This window comes from Nipponia nippon, unplaced genomic scaffold (genome assembly GCF_047370975.1).
Source record: "Nipponia nippon isolate SJK-2023a ecotype South Korea unplaced genomic scaffold, ASM4737097v1 scaffold_30, whole genome shotgun sequence".
NCBI lineage: Eukaryota > Metazoa > Chordata > Aves > Pelecaniformes > Threskiornithidae > Nipponia > Nipponia nippon.
In genome coordinates, this window is record NW_028262348.1 from 4,750,658 (window position 1) to 4,768,823 (window position 18,166).

General features: G+C 37.5%; 1 protein-coding gene across 17 annotated transcripts in view; it reads left to right on the forward strand.

Annotated features, from left to right (window-relative positions):
- MTMR3 (myotubularin related protein 3) overlaps positions 1-18,166 on the forward strand; it is an 82,385-nt gene that overhangs the window by 30,832 nt on the left and 33,387 nt on the right. For 5 of the 17 annotated variants that reach the window (XM_087768341.1, XM_087768346.1, XM_087768328.1 and 2 more), the window contains exons 2-5: positions 6,932-7,012; positions 7,404-7,493; positions 8,695-8,811; positions 16,325-16,407. In XM_087768341.1, the coding sequence (XP_087624467.1) occupies positions 6,932-7,012; positions 7,404-7,493; positions 8,695-8,811; positions 16,325-16,407 (371 nt within the window). Of the gene's footprint in view, positions 1-961; positions 1,071-1,744; positions 1,826-4,470; positions 4,572-6,931; positions 7,013-7,403; positions 7,494-8,694; positions 8,812-9,580; positions 9,677-13,506; positions 13,763-16,324; positions 16,408-18,166 lie in introns of those variants that run through there. The other 12 variants (XM_087768337.1, XM_087768332.1, XM_087768339.1 and 9 more) reach the window with 6 other exon arrangements.

An 18,166-nucleotide genomic window follows, 5' to 3' on the forward strand; every position in this document is an offset into this window, starting at 1 on the left:
TTTTTAAAAGCAAGGACGTGGCCAGAAAACTGTCTCTGAAGAGTTGTTCTAAAGTTGTATAGTCTCCCTTCATAGCTTTTTTTTTTTGTTTGTTTAGTAAGCTTGCTAAGTATCCCTGTCAAAGGTGACTTTGTACAACCAAGCAGCTGTAAAGTTGAACTTGTTGCATGATCAAGCTGATACCTCAAAGTAAAACTCTGTCCTTTCTGCTTCGTGCGCCATATTTCATTATCAACCCGTAAAGCTATTGGAATTGGTATTTGGCTTGTTGGTTGAGAGATATTTTAAAGTAAAAAAAAAAAAAGTTGACCTCTGTTGCAGGTAACTAAATGTTGCTTTTAGAAACTACTTTATAAAATTGTAATTCATGATTAGCTGAGGTTTTTAACAGCTGTGATCATTCCTAGGGTGTTTTCTGTTAAATCAGGGCATCCTCATGTCTCAGTTTTTTTAAAGAATAACTGAATGTAGATACGTATGAGATTCCCCTAAAGTGTGTCCACCGTGTGAAATGTTAGGATTTCTTTTGCTTGATGCATCTAAGTTTGTACTTTTTAAACTTTCTGCTATGTCAGTCCTAAAATGATGTATCCTTTTTTGTGTACTGAGAGTATTTTTAATTTTTTTTCCTGTTATAAGCCATAAACTAAAGGACATCATAAATGCAAAATAGAGATTTTTTTTTTTTTTTTAATGGACCAGAATGTGAAAATTATCACTACTTGTGGCACATCAGAATACAAGCAAACTATTTCTAGCAGCAGGATTATATGTTTATATAAGCTAGACTTTCCAGGCACATACATATGCGGTATGCTATTGGGATAGCTTCCAAGTTATTGTGAAGAGCAAATCGTATGGTACACTGGATACAAGGGAGTGGTATTCCATTGGTTTGGCTGCTTGCATGCTCTAGGAATGGTCGGTTTTAGTCCGGAACTTTAATTTTAGATTTTGGGTATTTTAGTATAGAACTTGGTGTTCCACGTGACTCAAGCTGTTGGAGGAGTCGTTCAGATGCTATAGAAGACGTCTGCGAATACCTACTGAAGTGACTGCATGAGAATGAGGCAAATCAGATATTTTATCCATATAATTTTTCTGACAAATGTATATTTGCGACACAATACTTAAAAATTTATTTTTTAGGAAATAATTGTACAGCACTTGGAAAGTCAAAAAGATAGGGCTTAGGAGGAATGGTGTCATATGAGCATTGCTGTTCGCCCGGGCTTTTTTGCAGCTTTGCCCAAAAGTACTTAGGCAATACCCAGTATTTAAGGGTGTTCATCTGCTTTCTTGGGGGGGTGAAAAAGCTATTGTTAGCGTAAAATTAAAATGCACTTTTGAAGATCAGTACAAAACCAGTGGGATCTTCTGTAAAAGAGCTCTCCTGCAGCTTGTATTGCTAAGTAATTTTTTTTTTTCGACTGCTGTGTACCAAAGAAGTTTAAAAAAAAAAATTGAATTGCTTTGTGGCCACGATTTCTGAACTATTCCTTACCAGAAAAGAGGCCTTAACCATCAGATGTGTGCCTATCAGAATACAATCATAGAATTCCTTCTTTGGGCATAGTAAGATCTCAGTAGTTACAACTTACACAGTAGTTAATACTTTTTACTTTTCCTCTTTAAGACAAACTAACGTAAGAGTTGAGTTTCTTGTATAAGTTGCTAGCTATTTAAGAAGTGGTTTTTTTCAATTGAAGGATCATGCCTTAAAGTACTGTGTTTTTATTTGCAGTTGCCAATGTGAAGTATCGGAAGAGTATTGTTTGAAACTTTCTGGGACAGAGAGGACTGTTTTATTATCTCTCGTTCTTTGGTAAGCTAATTGTGTTATTTTGGTACGACAAACTACCTGTTGAAGGTGGATTCTATAGTTATCATTGATTACTCTCTTAAAGCATTTTCCAAGACGTTAGACAAAAATCAATATTTTACCGAGTTAGAATTTGCAACTTTTCATTAAAAAAAAAACAAACAAAACTTCTGATTCTTACTTGTACACAATCTTCAAACATGATTCTTTGTCTATCCTGCTCCTATTCCTGAGTAACGTGTAAATGTCCATATTGTTAGCGGCTTCCCCAGTAAATACTTTTGAAAGTTATTTAGTTACTTCTAGATGCGGTGCCAGGAAAGAGGGGAAACCTTGCTGTCAGGGATTGAAATGTGGGAAACTTAAGTGTTTATCCTTATCGCAGAATAATTTCCTTCCACATGTGAAAGGGGAAGAAGTGTTTTCACTTTGTGACAGAAGCATCTTTTGCTAAAGCCAGATCACATTCTTGAATATTTCATGCTCAAATTTTCTAATGTTTCTTTGTCAAAACCTTTGGATTCCCATCTAAAACTTTTACAGGGCAGCTGTGACACAGCATGTAGATAGCTATGTTTTGAGACTGAGGGTCAACTCAATTTGATTTTGATACTAAAATAAATGGGATTTAGGATCTGGACAGGGAAGGCAGTGGAAGTGAAACACTTGGGTACTTCGTTTTTCCTTTTTTCCCCTCCAGTTTTTCTTTTTCCTTGCTGTAAGTCCAACTACATTTAAATATATGTGAATGTAAATGATCCTTTATTTATATAATCTTTTTTGTTTAGAATCACTGGCAAACAGATGGTTATTGCTAGTCTTAAGTATGTACATAATTTAGACCAGAAGGCACATCTAAAATGAAAGGTAATTAAGATGTTCCTGTACTGGCTGAACAGAGTCTGAGGTTACAACCTTTACTAGTTGTTTATCCTTTCAAGCAGAACGTAAGGATGGAGAATTAACAAGACTAACTTCTTTTCAGTGTAATATAATATATGTGAATCTGCAGTTGAAAGGGCAGCACAGTAAATTGATAACATAACTTTTTTTTGGTCAGGACTGAGGCCAAAAAAGGTTATTTCTAACAGTAAAAACAAGTTTCACTACACTATTTATATCTCTTTTATATGTCATCCTATTTATATAGTGGGAGACTGAATTTGAGGGTGCTTTTTATGAAGATGTTTTCTTGGTCAGTTATTATCTAAGCTGTATTTGAACATTTCCATTTAATTTCTGGGAAATGTTTTTTACTGTCATGGAAGAGCTGATGATTTGCCAGCTGCAGTTAAACACAACGAGAATTCTGATTCCGTTCTGTTGCTAATCAAGGAAGATGGTATGGGTCAACTCGAGAATAGATTTCTTCAGCCAGTCTCACTTTGTCTCAAGCTGCCCTTCAAGGTAGCATGGTGTGTTAATGATCACGGGTACAGTTCAACGGAGTGGGTTGTTGGGGTTCACAATATGGAGAATGTCCTCGTTCTCACCGCTGAGGCAGGGCTCTTAAAGCGAGGGTGAGCAATCCCTGAACTAGGTGTCACACAAGCGCTGTGATCCATTTTCCATTCACATGGCTAACCTGGAAGGGTTTGCCGGATGTACGGATGGAAATGCATTAGAAAGAAATTGAGATTGAAAGTGTGGTTTCGGAGTTAATTCACACAATCCCAGTATGGGCCGCTACGGAGAATAGCGTGTGGTCCCCGGCCCTGGTCCCAGTGCTCTATTTCCTTCCCCTGGTGCTCAACCCAGTGATCGTGAAATCATGAAGGGAGTGGGATCAGCTTGTTGACATGATGGGAAATGAATTATTTCTGTCGGTATATTCACTGTCCATCAGATCACTGAACTTCATTCTAACAATTCAATGTCTCTTGCTATTTTGCCAGCAATTTCTAGAAGTACTTTTGTGTTGTGGCAGTTTAGTTGATGAAACGTTTCACTAATACCTGGAAGCAGTGTGAGCGTGCAAACTATTTGTTTTAGAACAAGTCTTATAAGTTCTTGTCCCATTTATCTTGGCAACATCACAGTTTATATCTGATAATCCTGATTAAAACTGAAACTACCATATTTTTTACACACAGCTTTCCCCAAATTCACCTTAAAAAGGAAGATTCTCACATTCACATAAAAAGCCACAGTATTGTAATAGAAGCTGTTTTGCAGCTGAATGCAGCAATTAGAATAAGAAACTTGTTCTGCAGTAATTTGGATAGTTTCTGCTGATGGTTTATGCTGGATTTTAGGAGCACAGCTGTAAGAAATTGTAGAAAACGTAATTTTCTAAGCTAGTACTGTTTTTATTAATATGCAGATGGTTATATAGTAAACTTTAAAAATAAATATCTCATCAATCTGAAGTATAAAACAATGATTTTGTTACAGCACAGTGCCAAATACATTAAAACTTTTCATCAGTGATATTAAGCATGCTTTAGATTTGTAATAAAGCTCATCTTTTTAATTATGTCGGTGTTTCTTTGATAATTGTGCCTGAAGTTGAAGGAATATTCTGAAATAGCAAGGTGGTTTTTATATCCAGAAGGCTTTACTGTTAATGTTTAATGCTTTGTTCAAGTTGTACATAAATTGTCTAGATGAATCGATCTGGAAATGTTTGGTCCTAATGACTTTAACAGTGGCTGGTCTTCTGGAAGAGCAGAATTGGTGCTGGTGAAGAGGTGGTTGGTTGCAGAAGGCAGTCGTGCCGACAGCCTGCCTCCAGCAGCCTGCAGAAACGGTAACTGAGATGTCCTCCTCAAAAGCATTGGTGTAAATATGCCCTGACTCTTCATTGCTCTTCTGGCTGGCTGTAGACCTGATAGCTGAACGTGTAAGCTTATCATTACTTTAAGGATGGAGAGGGAGATTTGTATAAACCTTGCAGTTTTTAAACCCATCTTCTCTTGAATCATTAGTCTTCATTATATCAGGATATACTGCAAAGTTAATCCAGTTAATCCGCCTTTCTTGATGGATGAGCTGTAAGATAGAGGTTGATTGGACAAATAAGCCTGTTGCTTAGCCAGCCATCATTTTAAATTTGATTGAGCAGGAGGCTCATTTTTTAAATCTTGTAGATCGAGGAGAATGGTGCTTCACATAATCTGAAAAACATATAGTGAGAACCAAAGGTTAGAAGCTGAAACCCAGTGCATTTCGGAGAACTGCTGAACCATTCCGTTCTCCGTATCTTCAAGTCATGGTTCTGGAAGATAAGTGTACCCAAACACAACGTACGTAAAACACCAAGTCATGCTGGAATCAAGCACAAGCTCTTGTTTTGAATATAAGGCCTGGAATTTTATGGCCTCTGATATATTAAAGATCAAACCTGATGAATTTATGGCCGTTTTAGCTGTAGGTGTTGCAGTTCTTTGAATATTCTCATCAGTTACAGCATGGGTTGCATATGAACCATCTTTCTTCTCCTGCTTCTTTTGAAGCAAAAATGTTAGATAATTCTGCCTTTTTTTAAACCAATATTAATAATACTATCTTCATCTTGCTGTTGGTAGATAGCATTTCTAGATTTCTTTCGTTTCTGATAACTTAAAAGAATATTCCTGCTCTCCATTGTTCTTGCAGGCATGGAAATTTCTGTGCTGTTTTTTAATTTTTCCTTATCAGTTTCCGTAGTAGATAGATTCAGGCTTCTATCAAGTCAAGTCTTTTGTTTTTCTTGTTACTTTAAAATTGGGATTTTATATCTATTTTTGCATTAATTTTTAGTGAATTAGTGGCAGTTCCAGCTTGATTCTGCTAATAATTTCCTCCTTTTATATACATATATATACACACACACACACATACACGTCCTTCTGCAAGCTGTGCAATTTTGAACCAACTTGCAAGCTTTTATATGCTGTTTCTCCCCTACTCTGGGGACACAAAAGCATTTTGTTTATTGTGATGTTCCTATTTAACAGAGGTTTTGGGGACATTGTAACGCTTTCTTCTCATTGATCATTTTTAGACAGTGGGATGTTTTAGTTTAAGAACATATGCATCTGCTGCTCCTTTTCCCTTTGTAAATATTCTGTACAATACTACAATATCTATGTAGTTAGCGCTTCCCGCAGTGGTGGCGTGCTTGTGAGCTGATGGATTCAAAGTGGTTTTCTCCATCAACCACAACACTGATAATTTGAAATATAAGTAAGGTGACATACGAACTGAGAACTGACTGAACTTGGCTGATATATTTTCATTTGTATCTTTTATGTGCTGTAGACTGCAAAACCCATAAAAAAAAATTGTATCTTTTATGTGCTGTAGACTGCAAAACCCATAAAATACCTGAATGAATCCTTTTTTTTGAAAAGGGGAGAACCTACCTGAATTTTAAAAATTGAATATAAGATAATTCTCAAATTGTAACTCCTGTATTCACTTCAATCATTAAGTTCCTAATAGGGTCAACTGCATAAATTTCAAGACTGTATGCTCTTTAATATTTCCAGAAAATTTGTTGATAAAATATCAGGGGATAATGGAGAGAGCAAGTCGCTAGTGTAGAGTGATGTGGAGCTCTTGGAAAGGTCGATGTAAGAAAATGGATATTTTGATATGCCCGTGGATGTAGAAAATGGGTCTATGAACTATAAAATGAGGAATTTTATCTGTATATAAATTGTAATTCATATGTCATAGCTGAAATAAGATTACTTCAGGAGGATCTGACAACCTGTGTTACATCACAGATCAGTCCGATCACAACGATCCCTTTGGTTTTATAACCTACGTATTTGTGAATCACCATCTGCAAATGACTTGGGAGGAAGTTCAGGGTGATCGAGAAAGATGAACATGCTTTGATTTGAATTATATAAACAGTGGTCTAATTGCTGCATTCAGATGGGTATTCTCTCAGCAGTGCATTGAAAGATGATTTTTCAGAATGAACAGAAGGAGCCAGACACATTTTGAAACAATTGTGTCTCTCAGGAGAGTTAGTTTATATGGATTTCATCTTTTCATAATTACTGTTTGCTTGCAGTTTTCTAACAGCTGAATTCTCAGTCTTTAAAAGTTAATTTGTATTTATTTGCCAAACGAAAATGAATTTAACTTCATTGTTATACTTTTCTCGTTTTCTAGATTTTAACAATAAGTGAAGAAGAGGCTCAAAGTATTGTGAGTAAAGACGAGGATTTCTCCTCCTATCCAGGGCCTGTCATGGTAAGCAAAAGGGGTTTGTAGGGCCTGTTACAAAGCAGAATAGGCTAAAATCTGAAAAACATTAGAGCATTAATGTTTCCATGTGGGGTTGTTGAATTTTAAGTGTAGTTCTAGACTAGGCTAGGCTAATGCTTTTTTCCTATTATTATTGCAAGTCTTTTTTATGACTTTATTAATCAGGCTGCAGGAAGGAAATCTGTTTCTAATATCATATTTAGTTGTTAGAGTGCTTGCCTTTGAAAGCTTAGTAACTTTAGCAAGTTACTGGTACCTGAGTTCTCTAAACACTTCATCCTGTTTGAGCTTTTCATTGGTCATTGATAGCTTGCTATGTGGTGAAGGTGGCAGCAGGTGACCGTGCTGAAGTTAACTGTAAGGCTTTGTTTCTCAGGATGAAGAGACTCAGCACAGCCTTGAATGCATCCAGGCTAATCAGATTTTTCCCAGGAAGCAGCTGATCCGAGAGGATGAGAACCTTCAGGTAATCACTACACTGCTCCTTGCCAGTTAAGATCACAATATCTCTAGTTGACCTCTGTATTCTCTGGCCTCTCCCATAGAATTTTCATTCCCAATTGAGCACAGTAATAGGAGAAACACGCTTTCTTTTTAAATACTCATGTACTGTTGGTAGGACAGAGAAGTTGTGCATTATATTACAAGAGATTCCTTAGAGTGTCCAAAAAAATATAGCCATTACTTGTGTAGTAATTTCAAGTGCTAGGTTTTATTCCATAGTTTAGAACTCTGTTGGTTTTTTTTAAATAACACTAAGCTAGTTAAATACTACCATTACTTCTTGTTACTGAGAAGCCAAAAGTCTTATGTTGCGCAAAATGGATATTTTTTTGGTTTCTTAATTTTCCAAAGTTCTTTTTGAAATCAAATTATTTCAAATGATTTATCCATGCAGACGCTATTATATCGACTGAAGAGGTACTTTGTTTCATTTTAATAGAAAATTTTTTTAATTGATTTAAGCTGAGTTGGTGTGAAGCCAGATTATTTTCAAGTTGAGCATTTACACTTTTCACCCACCTCAGCTAAAGTGGGCTTAAGTCACATTTTTAATTAAACAATTGCAATTTCTATGTGCAGTGTAATACGACTGCAGGTTTTCTAACTTTATAAAACAGCAGCATGTCATGCATTTTCACATTTGCAGTGAGATATAGGAAGCAAAAAGTATGATTTGTCCAACTGACTTCAGCTGTGTAGCATTTAGGTATCCAGTCTAAGCTGGTTACCCGAGCTTGCTTAGTGAATGTTGGTCCCTAGTATTCATCTTTGTTTTTCCTACTTTAGGATGAATTTAATGACATTATGGAAATGCCACTCTCCATTAAGTAAGGAGTGAGAGCATAAATCAAAGGGTTGGTCAGACTGCCAAAACGTGAGGATATTTTGCTCAGATTTTTCTTAAAAGTTCATTGTTTTCCCTGACCAAGCCCTTACTACTCAGGAAAATTAAAGAGAAAATGAGGAATCATTTTAAAAAAAGGCTACAATTAACCTCTGAACCAACCTTACCCAAGACTTTCCTTCTTAGCAGTAATAGCTAGGCTGAATTCTCAGCAGTGTTTCATTTTGACTTTGTGATGTTGGGTGCTTGAGTGTATGCTTACAGGAGGTACATATTCTTGGTAAATTGTTTCTGAAAGGTTTTTCTTCCCATTCTGAAGGTCCCATTCATTGAACTTCATGGTGAGAGTACGGAGTATGTAGGACGAGCAGAGGATGCCATCATTGCACTTTCTAATTACAGGCTTCACATCAAGTTCAAGGAGTCTGTTGTGAATGTAAGTGTTATTCATGCTACTATGGTAATAGAGGTATTCTGAACTCAATCCAAATAAGAGAATTTAGGCTAAAAGTACGGTGATCCTGCCTTTTAAGGTTAGTGGTAATGAAAAATCTTTTTATGATGTTCAAATCACATTTTTCAGGGAGAACAGATACATAGTTAAGCATCAAAAGATGACTCAGCACCTCTGAAAATCAGACTTCATAAGGAAACTTGACATCACTCAACTTCGTTCTCTTTACAGCTGGCTATGTCAGTCACTTGTTCTCCCTAAGTTCTGTATATACTCACTAGAGAAATAAAAGGCCTTCCAAAGGGCTGTTTGGAGCACCTAAGTTAGATTTGTGCCTTGCTTGGAGCTTCAAAAGGTGGAAGTAGGTCCAGCTACTGAAATTACATGCTTGAAGTTGGGTAGTATGAGTACAGTCATTGACGTAAGAGATCTGTGAATTGGACCTCATCTTCAGATGCCTGTTCATTTCTTTAAAGAGCTTTACGCTAAGTATCCATTCTTAAAAATTGTTACACATCCAGCTACTCATGATTATACACATAAATTAAATGGGCACTGTATAGCCCTTTGCAGCAGTATAATGCTGACATATACTAGTCTTACTAGTTGTAGTACCGTTTGTGAACTATGTAGAATTTGATAGGACATTATACATGGCACAAAAATATTTTTGTGGATATTTGTAATAAAACCAGTAAAACAAAATCCAAAGAATCAAAGCTTTTTTTTTTTTTTTTTTGCCCGATGATAGGTTTTTTACCAATCTCCTTATTTCAAGACAAGTCCTGACCCTGGCTAGTTGTTCACAATTGCCATGTGTCAGTCGCAGATCCTGAACTATGCGGTGGTGAGTTAAGTGTAAAACACCAAAACTGCGTGTTGTTGCAAAGCTGAGAAAAGCAAGGGAAACAAAATGTAAGAATTGACAAGCGTCCAACACATACATGACTGAGACAGATGTGACACAGTGGTCTGGAACATCAGCGAGATCTCCTGTGCGGCTAAACAATTTAATTTTTGATGCCATGTCAATCTTAAATTTAAATTGTTTTTTTATTGTTTTGTGCCAGAACTGAATTATTAACTCTGTAAAAATGTTGTTTACTAACTGAAACTCAATCTTTACTGGTTTATGTTGTCTCTAATAGTATAGCTATGTTATCTACAGACTTTGAAATGTGCCTGTGTCATAGTTATCATTAATCACTTTGTGCTATTTTAGTTCATGAGTTGTCAATGTGGTAGGCTGGATAGTTGTGTCTGCTAGGCTGGTGAACATCTGTGTACAGCATTAAAGTGCTAACATTCATGATGCCGTGGGGTTTTCCAGCAAATAAAGGTATTATTTCTGAATGGGGCAATTACTCGAAACGATGACAAAAATTTAATTGGAAATCTAAGGGCTATTATCTTGCACTGCTGACGGTACAAAGGAGATGATACAAATATGTGCATATGCAGAGGTATCATAACTTTGCTTTTCACTTTTCTTATTCTGTAGTCAATCCTGAAGTATAACTTCAGACTTTAAAGTTAAGCTGTAAGCGCACCGTGCATCGGAATGGTAGCCAAGGGTCAGCTAGGTGCTGGGATGCCTCACGTGCAGTCCAGGCAGCGGCATCTCCACATGCTGCTGGCAACAGAGAGAAGACGCCTTACGAGGCATGTGTTTTATAGGATTCCTGTGCTGCTTTGTGATACAAACATGAATTCTAGGGCTGAATTCTGCCAAGGGGGCTGATACAATAAATCTATATTGTATTACTTACTGTTAGATTTTTTTATTTCAGAGTCTGAATGTTGTATGAAATTGGCAACTAGAATTGACAAAGCAAAGGACTGAATATTTAAAAACAAGGAGCTGAGATGTGAGAAACAACAGTAGTCCTAGAAATCAAGAGTTTGTCCTGAGGAGTGCCAGGAAATGATAGAGTTACTTTGAGAGAAGCCGCTAATGCATGTACTGCACTTACTGTCATTATCTGTCCTTAGGATAATTGGGGGTATTAATTTTTAAGAATTTTCAATTTAATATTTTTGAGCAGTAACAAAAATTGATGTTTTCTTAAATAATATTCTTTCTTTGTGTTCAGGAAAGAGTCCATAAAAGTTTGTCACTATTACCATGTTAATTTTGCTTCCCTGACTTTCATATCCAGTATTCTGTCCTCTCACTCTCTCTGATATCTCCAAGGTTGTTAGTCCTACTTCATATGTCATCATTAACCAGAAAGATTCAATTAGATAGTGTATGAGGTAGAGCAGAATATAGATTATTCTTCTGTAACCGTGTATGACCATCACTAATAACATAGTATGAACTCTACTGGAATCCAGGGCAGACAGGATTTGGAGTATCTTTAAGGATAAAACATACTTACAATAATTAGGAACCATATTTAAATTGTTACATTTTGGAGTAATAATCACTTCGGTTATTGTTGATCAGAATTATTCATCAGATGGTGATTCTGTAAATTAAATCTTCACAGAGTAATTTTTCATTGAGTTCATCTTTATTCTTTCCTACTGTTTTTATATTGCTAGAGCTGTTCAGAAAACACCTGTAAGAAGACCTTTTTAAAAATGTATAGATCTTTACTAATGTTAGGAGGGGTTTTTTTTTATTATTTTGAACGATTTTTATAAGAATCACTATCCTGACTAAGTCCAGCCACACCAAAGACCTTGTCACCTCAGCGGAGAGAAGTACTTCTGTGTAAGAAAGAGGATTCTTAGCAAATATCTGTATTATAGTACTTGTAAAATGAATTGATTGCCCGTGCCTGAATGTGCAGCAGTTCTATGCTGGCATCTCCTCTTGAAGTAGGCGGGATATTCTCATGGTAGAAATGGTCCTCCAGAGAAAGCAGTGTGCATGTCAACTACTTGCCCCTTAGTAAAAGTAACTGCGTGAAGGAAATGGAATCCAGTTAAAAATGGATTCCTGGTCTTTGTTTTCTTTACCTCACTGTTCTCTTTTTGTTTACAATTCAATAGACTGGCTGTCAAAATGATGCTTGTGAAACCCCAGTAAGTGGCACAGTGCTGCTGGATCACTTGCTGCACCTGTGCTTGGAAATAAATACATTTAAAAGTTGATAATGCTCACAGTGCAACACTGCAGAAAATGGCTGTATGCGTAAATCTTTTCCATGGATAATTTCCTAGATCACAGTAGTAATAGGAACGTGGTGTTTTAAATGCAAAAACAAAAGATGCAGTAGACCATGCATAAATTGGAGGGATTATGACATTCAAAAGTGTTGACTTACATTTATCCATGGGATAAAAACACAGACTCAACAGTGATCTCTCAGTGCACATGGGAAGTTTGGTTCGCAGGCTGATCTCTGCTGATTGGCTTTCCTTAAGAAAATGTCAAACTTCGCAGCTGGTGAGTGTTTCTGTCGAATCATTTTTCTCCCTGTAAGCTAATTGCATTCATGACAGAATTAAAATTTTAGCGTGGTTTATGAAACCATGGACTTGTATGTAGCCTCTTTCAAAGAGTAGATTTTGAATGTAGTAAAAAAAAAAAAAAAAAAAAAAGAAGTCATGCTGGCAAGATGAGGGAGACTTTCAGCCTTGGTGATTAAATGAGTTTTAGTATGAACTTTCTCTTGCTTGGCCTTTAGTGGAAAAATGGTTGGTTTGGAATCTTCCTTACGTACGTAGCACAGTTGTGATTCCTCTGTGCTGAACAGTGGCTTAGTCCTTGTCTCATTCTCAGGTCCTGATGCTCAAATTGTTCACATTGCAAGCATGCTAATTGTGAAAGCAGAGGGGGAACTAAATGATTGCCTTCGAGACAAAACCTAAGTGTAATTAGTTGTAATTAAAAGCGAGATTTCCTTCAGGTACTCCTTGTAGGTTATATGAACAAGATCACACCTGGGGGGATTCAGCTCCTTCCACCTAAGAGAGTCCTTGAAGACCTTCTGAGGTGACCTTGCATCCTCAGTTCCTCCGAATGTCCTATCATATCGTGCTTCAGGACACACAGCACTTAGCCTTGGTCTCGTGCTGTTTCAAGTAACCAGTCTGTAACGTAACCCTGACATTATTTCAGGCTCTGAACTGGGAAAACAAGAAGAAAGTACTAATTACGGCTCATGGCCCCTGGGTGCCATGTGGTATCATGGAGAGACTTGGGCCAAATGGTAAACAGGGTAGAATATATAGCATAGTCACTCGTGAAGGGGCTGGCTTACAGCAGCCTGCCCGTGGTCCGCTGCGTACCACTTGGCGTTGTGGTCCAGGATTGAGCCATGGGTGGGTTGTTTCAGCCGTGTAAACATAACTTGGTGCTTTTTCTAATGACAGAGGTTTATTTCTCTAAATATATCTTGCACTGCTGTTAGATAACAGACAGTTCCAGTAATTAAAATAATTTTTAAAAAAATTTTTCAAAAAGAAAAGTTTGAGTTGTAGAATGTTGCTATTGTTTAAAATAAGATAATTTTAAAGAAGAGACAGTCAAGAGACAGATACTGCACGAGCACGATGCGCTAGTACTCTCTATAATGCAGTATGATAGGCCTTGGATAACAATGCGTGTTTATTCTTATAAAAGCAGAAATGATTGCTTCTCCACTGCTTTATTTCCATAGCCATTGTTATATGGTGAAGCGCCTGCAAATAGAATTGATGGCTCTTTCAAGAGCAAGCTGACTGCACTGGGTGTCTGACTTGCTGCCTGCATCAGCCTGAAAAACATAACGATGAAAATGGAAGGTTATCAGTGGGAAAGAACAAGGAGTGAAGGCAGATAATTTTACAGACTTTTACTGGAAGAAGAATAATGGACAGGAAGGAGATTGAAAAGGCAAGAGGATCAGAGGACAGATTTTTATGACCGGAAAAGAAAATTGAAAAGATTGATATGAAGGTTGCCCTGAAGAAAACCCGGGAGATTCTAAGGAAATAGATGGTGAGCTGCATGTAGACTGTCAAGAGAAAAAAGAATGGCTGTCGAGCAGAGGGCAAATTGAAAGGGCATAGAACAAAGAGTGACTTTGAAAGAAGGAAATTAAAAATAATGCAGGAGCAGAAGAATACTTAGTATGTCATTAGAGTGCAGACAGGAGGAAGAGGAGCCAGAACCAGACTGCTAGAAGAAGGGAGCAAGGTGAAGAACTGCTTAAAATTAAGATGGACATGGGAAAAAATGCAATAAAAGAGGGCTTGGGGAAAAAAAAAAGAATATGAACAGACAAAGCAGCATTTGACTAAAAAAAGCAAGTCTTCTGGAGTCTTAACTGGTTTAGTTGGGGAAAGGTACCTTACTTTCCATGTTGGTGCCATGTAAGTCAATGGTAGATTTAAATAATTTATTTGGTGTATGTGAGGCTGTCCAGTGGGGAAGAAAGGATGGAAGATTCTCCAGTCTGAGGTCTGTTCCAGTCCCTTAATTTATTAGACAAAACTATCACAACAATTTATCTACCCTGCAGACTAGAATCAAGTAGGAGAAGGCGTGGAAGAAATTAGCAGTTAAAATCAAAAGATTAACTATAGGAACAGTACATCTGATCGTATCTGTAATGCATTTAAATACTCTGTTACGTTGGTACCTAAGTCTGTCAGCATCTTCACTGTGCTTGTTCTCTGCAGGTGACTCTGCAGTTTGAGCTTAAGGATGGCAAATAGAGGACGGGCTTATCTCACAGAAGGGAATCCTGATTTCATGTGCTCCTTCACGTTGCTAGTTGTGTAATTTATATTAGACTATCATGGATCTTAAAACAGTAATAATACTGAAAACATGGACCAAAATTCAAGTTCCAGCTTTATTTGAATACCCAAACTCCTGGGCTGTGGAGTCAGACACCATCTTGTCTAGTCTCCTCGTACATGAATTTTCTGTTTTTTTTTAATGGCCTAGTTACAACGAAAGGAACAAAGAATAACTCAGCTGGACCAGCCTTGCTTGGCATGGGAGAGGAGGGTTAGTACTTCCTCCAGCTAAGCAGAGTCCAGCGCTGCTTCTTGGTTGTGCTCTTGACAAGGGCAAGGATAAAGGTTGGGTATTAAGACAATACCTGCCTGTTGTATCTTGGGGATGGTGAGCTCTGGGCAGTTATTTGAGCTTTTGCATTTGGAAGAGGACTCTGGACTCTGACTTTTGAGTTGGCAGCTTTTGAGGTGCAGCTGTGAGCTGTGTGCCTGCCTTCCCAAGAGACGCGAGAGTTGCGATCACTCTCCTGGGCACAGCATTTACCATGCATGAGCTTTCTCTAGGCATCTTCACACTCAGAGTATGTTTTCTTGTGGTTCGTATTTCTGAAATTTCTGAACCATCTCTTTCCCTTACTTACTGTTTTTACTTCCATTTCCTTTTTTCATTCCAGTGAAATCAGGTACTGTTTAAGCTTTGTGGTGCCTGAGTAGAAGCTGTATCGATTCCTCACCCCAGATTCTTGATTGGAGGTGACCTTCGAGGACTTGCCCAGAGTCCCGTGGAAAGGCACCGGCAGAGCAGGGTCTTACAGCCACATCTTGTAAGCCCCAAGCCAGAACTTAAACTGCTGGATCCTACTCCTCTGATGGCAGAGAATAAACAGAGTATTTGGGTGTTTCTCCGATAGCCTTTGTATTGAAGGATCTTGATGGCAGAGGTGGTGTTGCCTTGTGTAATGTTCAATATAATCTAATAAACAATTCAAACAGTTTTACACTTTGTGTTTATTATAGGTATTAGCTAAATTTGTGTTTGGAATTTAGACAGTTATGTATGAGATAGTTGAATACTAACTTTTATTTAAGACAGTAATGTACGTTTGCCTGTCTCAGGTAAAAGTCCAAAAATGCTAATGAAAACTAATATTTTCATCTTGTTGTTTCTTCTTATCTTTAAAGGTACTTGCATATGTTTATGTGTTTTGCCTGATCAAGGTTCTGCTAGTTACATGTGCCATAAAACATAAGTGCATGTAGCTACACCTTTAAAAATGAATGATTCAGCATTATTACTCTAAGTATGGCTGCTTTGATCACGGGTGTTGATCTAAACAGGCCAAATGGTTTCTTCCTGAAGAGGAAAGATGGGATATTTCTGTATAACAAGCATCTACACTGCAGCAGCGTGTTAAAGGGGATCTTGCTTAGCAGTTCATTTTTTCACCAACAGCTAAAATTATATTCCCAAGATCCCTAAATTTGGACCTATAAGAGAGAAAGATGCTTCCACGAGAGAGGAGTTTGTGGGTTTCTCCTGCTTTTCCTGCCTTCACATTTGTCACCAGTGCTGCAGTCGTCTTAGCTGTTTTCATGTGATCCCTAAAGGTTTTTGGACTGTACAGCAATGGACCTGAAACTATGGATATATGGTACCATACTTCAGAGCTGTTGAAGTAGTTATGCTTAGTTTTCTTTGTTTTCCTCTCTCTTTTCAGACTCCACATAGTCCTATAAGAAATCTTTGTGAGATCCGCAAAGAAATTACAGCGTTAGTGCTGTTTGAAATAAAATTATATAATCTTTTTAATTGCAGGTTCCGTTGCAGCTTATAGAAAGTGTGGAGTGCCGTGACATATTTCAACTTCATTTGACTTGCAAAGACTGCAAGGTTATAAGGTATGAACAGGCTGAATGTTGAATGGGGGGTAACTTTGCTTTCCACATGCTGTGGACAGCTGTGATGTTTTAAGGAAATGTTTTTTCTTACTTAGTGGACTTGCTTTCCCTCAAAAGATTTTCTTTTGTCTGATTCTGCGTATGGTAGCTGGACATTTTTTGTAAAGAGGATGGGAGCAAGATGGTCTGTGTTTTTGCTTGCTATGATACAGTATAGCAGCAAACCTTGGTCTGAGCCTATGTGGCTGATCTTGATTTTATTCTGAAATTAATTTTAGTCTGTGTTTTCCCTGCCTTACAATCAGTTTTAATGTATTGCTTCAATTAGTTACAAGGTACAGAACTAGATAAACCCACTGAAACACGTACTACTGGGAGAAGTGTTTAATGAAGATTTGGGGGTTGGAGGGTTAAGGAATGGGCTTGGGCAGTACTACAAACCTTCAGTCTGGATAGCGTCAGCCCCCCTGCATTTTTAACAGCTGTGGGGGTACAGCTGCTATCCTTAAGACATAGTAGCCTATTGGAAAGGAAAGTGAGGGAATAAGGTAAAGCCAGGTCTGCAGCCCGCTCTGTAACCCAGTAAAGCAGACAGCATCATGTAAAAGGGAGTATTTATTTCTGTCTGTCCTTCAGCAGACTTCAGAGTCTGCCCCAGGAGCCTCTGAGCTACTGAGCCTGAGCCACAGCTATTTCCTACTTTTCTGCTGCAGAAATTAATTTTGATCTATAAACTTTAATTAACAAGAAAGGAACATTTCTTTTTGATTAAATGTTTGCTGGCAGTACCTTTTGTATAATGAAATGAGCCCCAGTCATATCTGAGCACTCAGAGTGTTTAACAGGCCAGCTGCTTCCTGAAATGCTGTATTTTGATGAGGACTGATTTTACTTTAGAAGTAATATTTAGTTTAATTTGAATTAAATATTTAACTTCCTCTTAACTTGTAGCTCTTGACATTTAAAAAAGTCACCCTTCCTCTCTACATTAATTTGTTATTTCTCATCAATTGTAGAATGAATACAAATTATTTGTGTTTATGCCCTTCCTTATGAATCTCCCTTCAAAACTGCATCTCCAAGAATCAGTACTGGTGACACTGGCCATTGGAAGATGATGAAGTATGGGGCCGAGATAGCAGATTTAGATCATGGTCGTGTTCTTTTTCATAAACAAATTAGTTTGTGTTTTGAATAATAGGACTCAAGTGAAGATAGTACTTGTTATTTGCAATGCTAACTTTAAAAGAATTTAGAAAGAAATTTAGGGTTCTTTGGGGTGAGATGTATCTTGTCTGACTGTGGATATTTAAAAGAGAATTACCCAGTCTAAGGTAGTAGTCTCAGCTTGCTTTATAGTCAGTGATGGGAAATAAACACCTCCAGGCTGCAGTTCCTCGCAGCTATTTAGACATGTTTCATGAGTTGGACATATCTTTTTCCTTCCACTGACTGACTTTTAGGTATTTGCAGGTAGAGGTAATAAATCCTGCCCTTTGAGAATACAGATGCTATCATTAACCATGAATGCAGTAGAACGCAGACTGAGCTGAACGTAAATACTTGGTGAATATTTTATAACTACAAAATCTTGAAGAAATCTGTCAGAGCAAAATAAATCACTGATCCTATTTCCACCTTTTTATTCTAAAGGGTCCAGGAATCCTCTTTGAAAAGACAAGCTAATGTGATTTTAATATACTGCTTTGAAGATTAGTTTCTCCTGTGCAGCGAATACTCTCGCTAGTTGTTGTTCTTA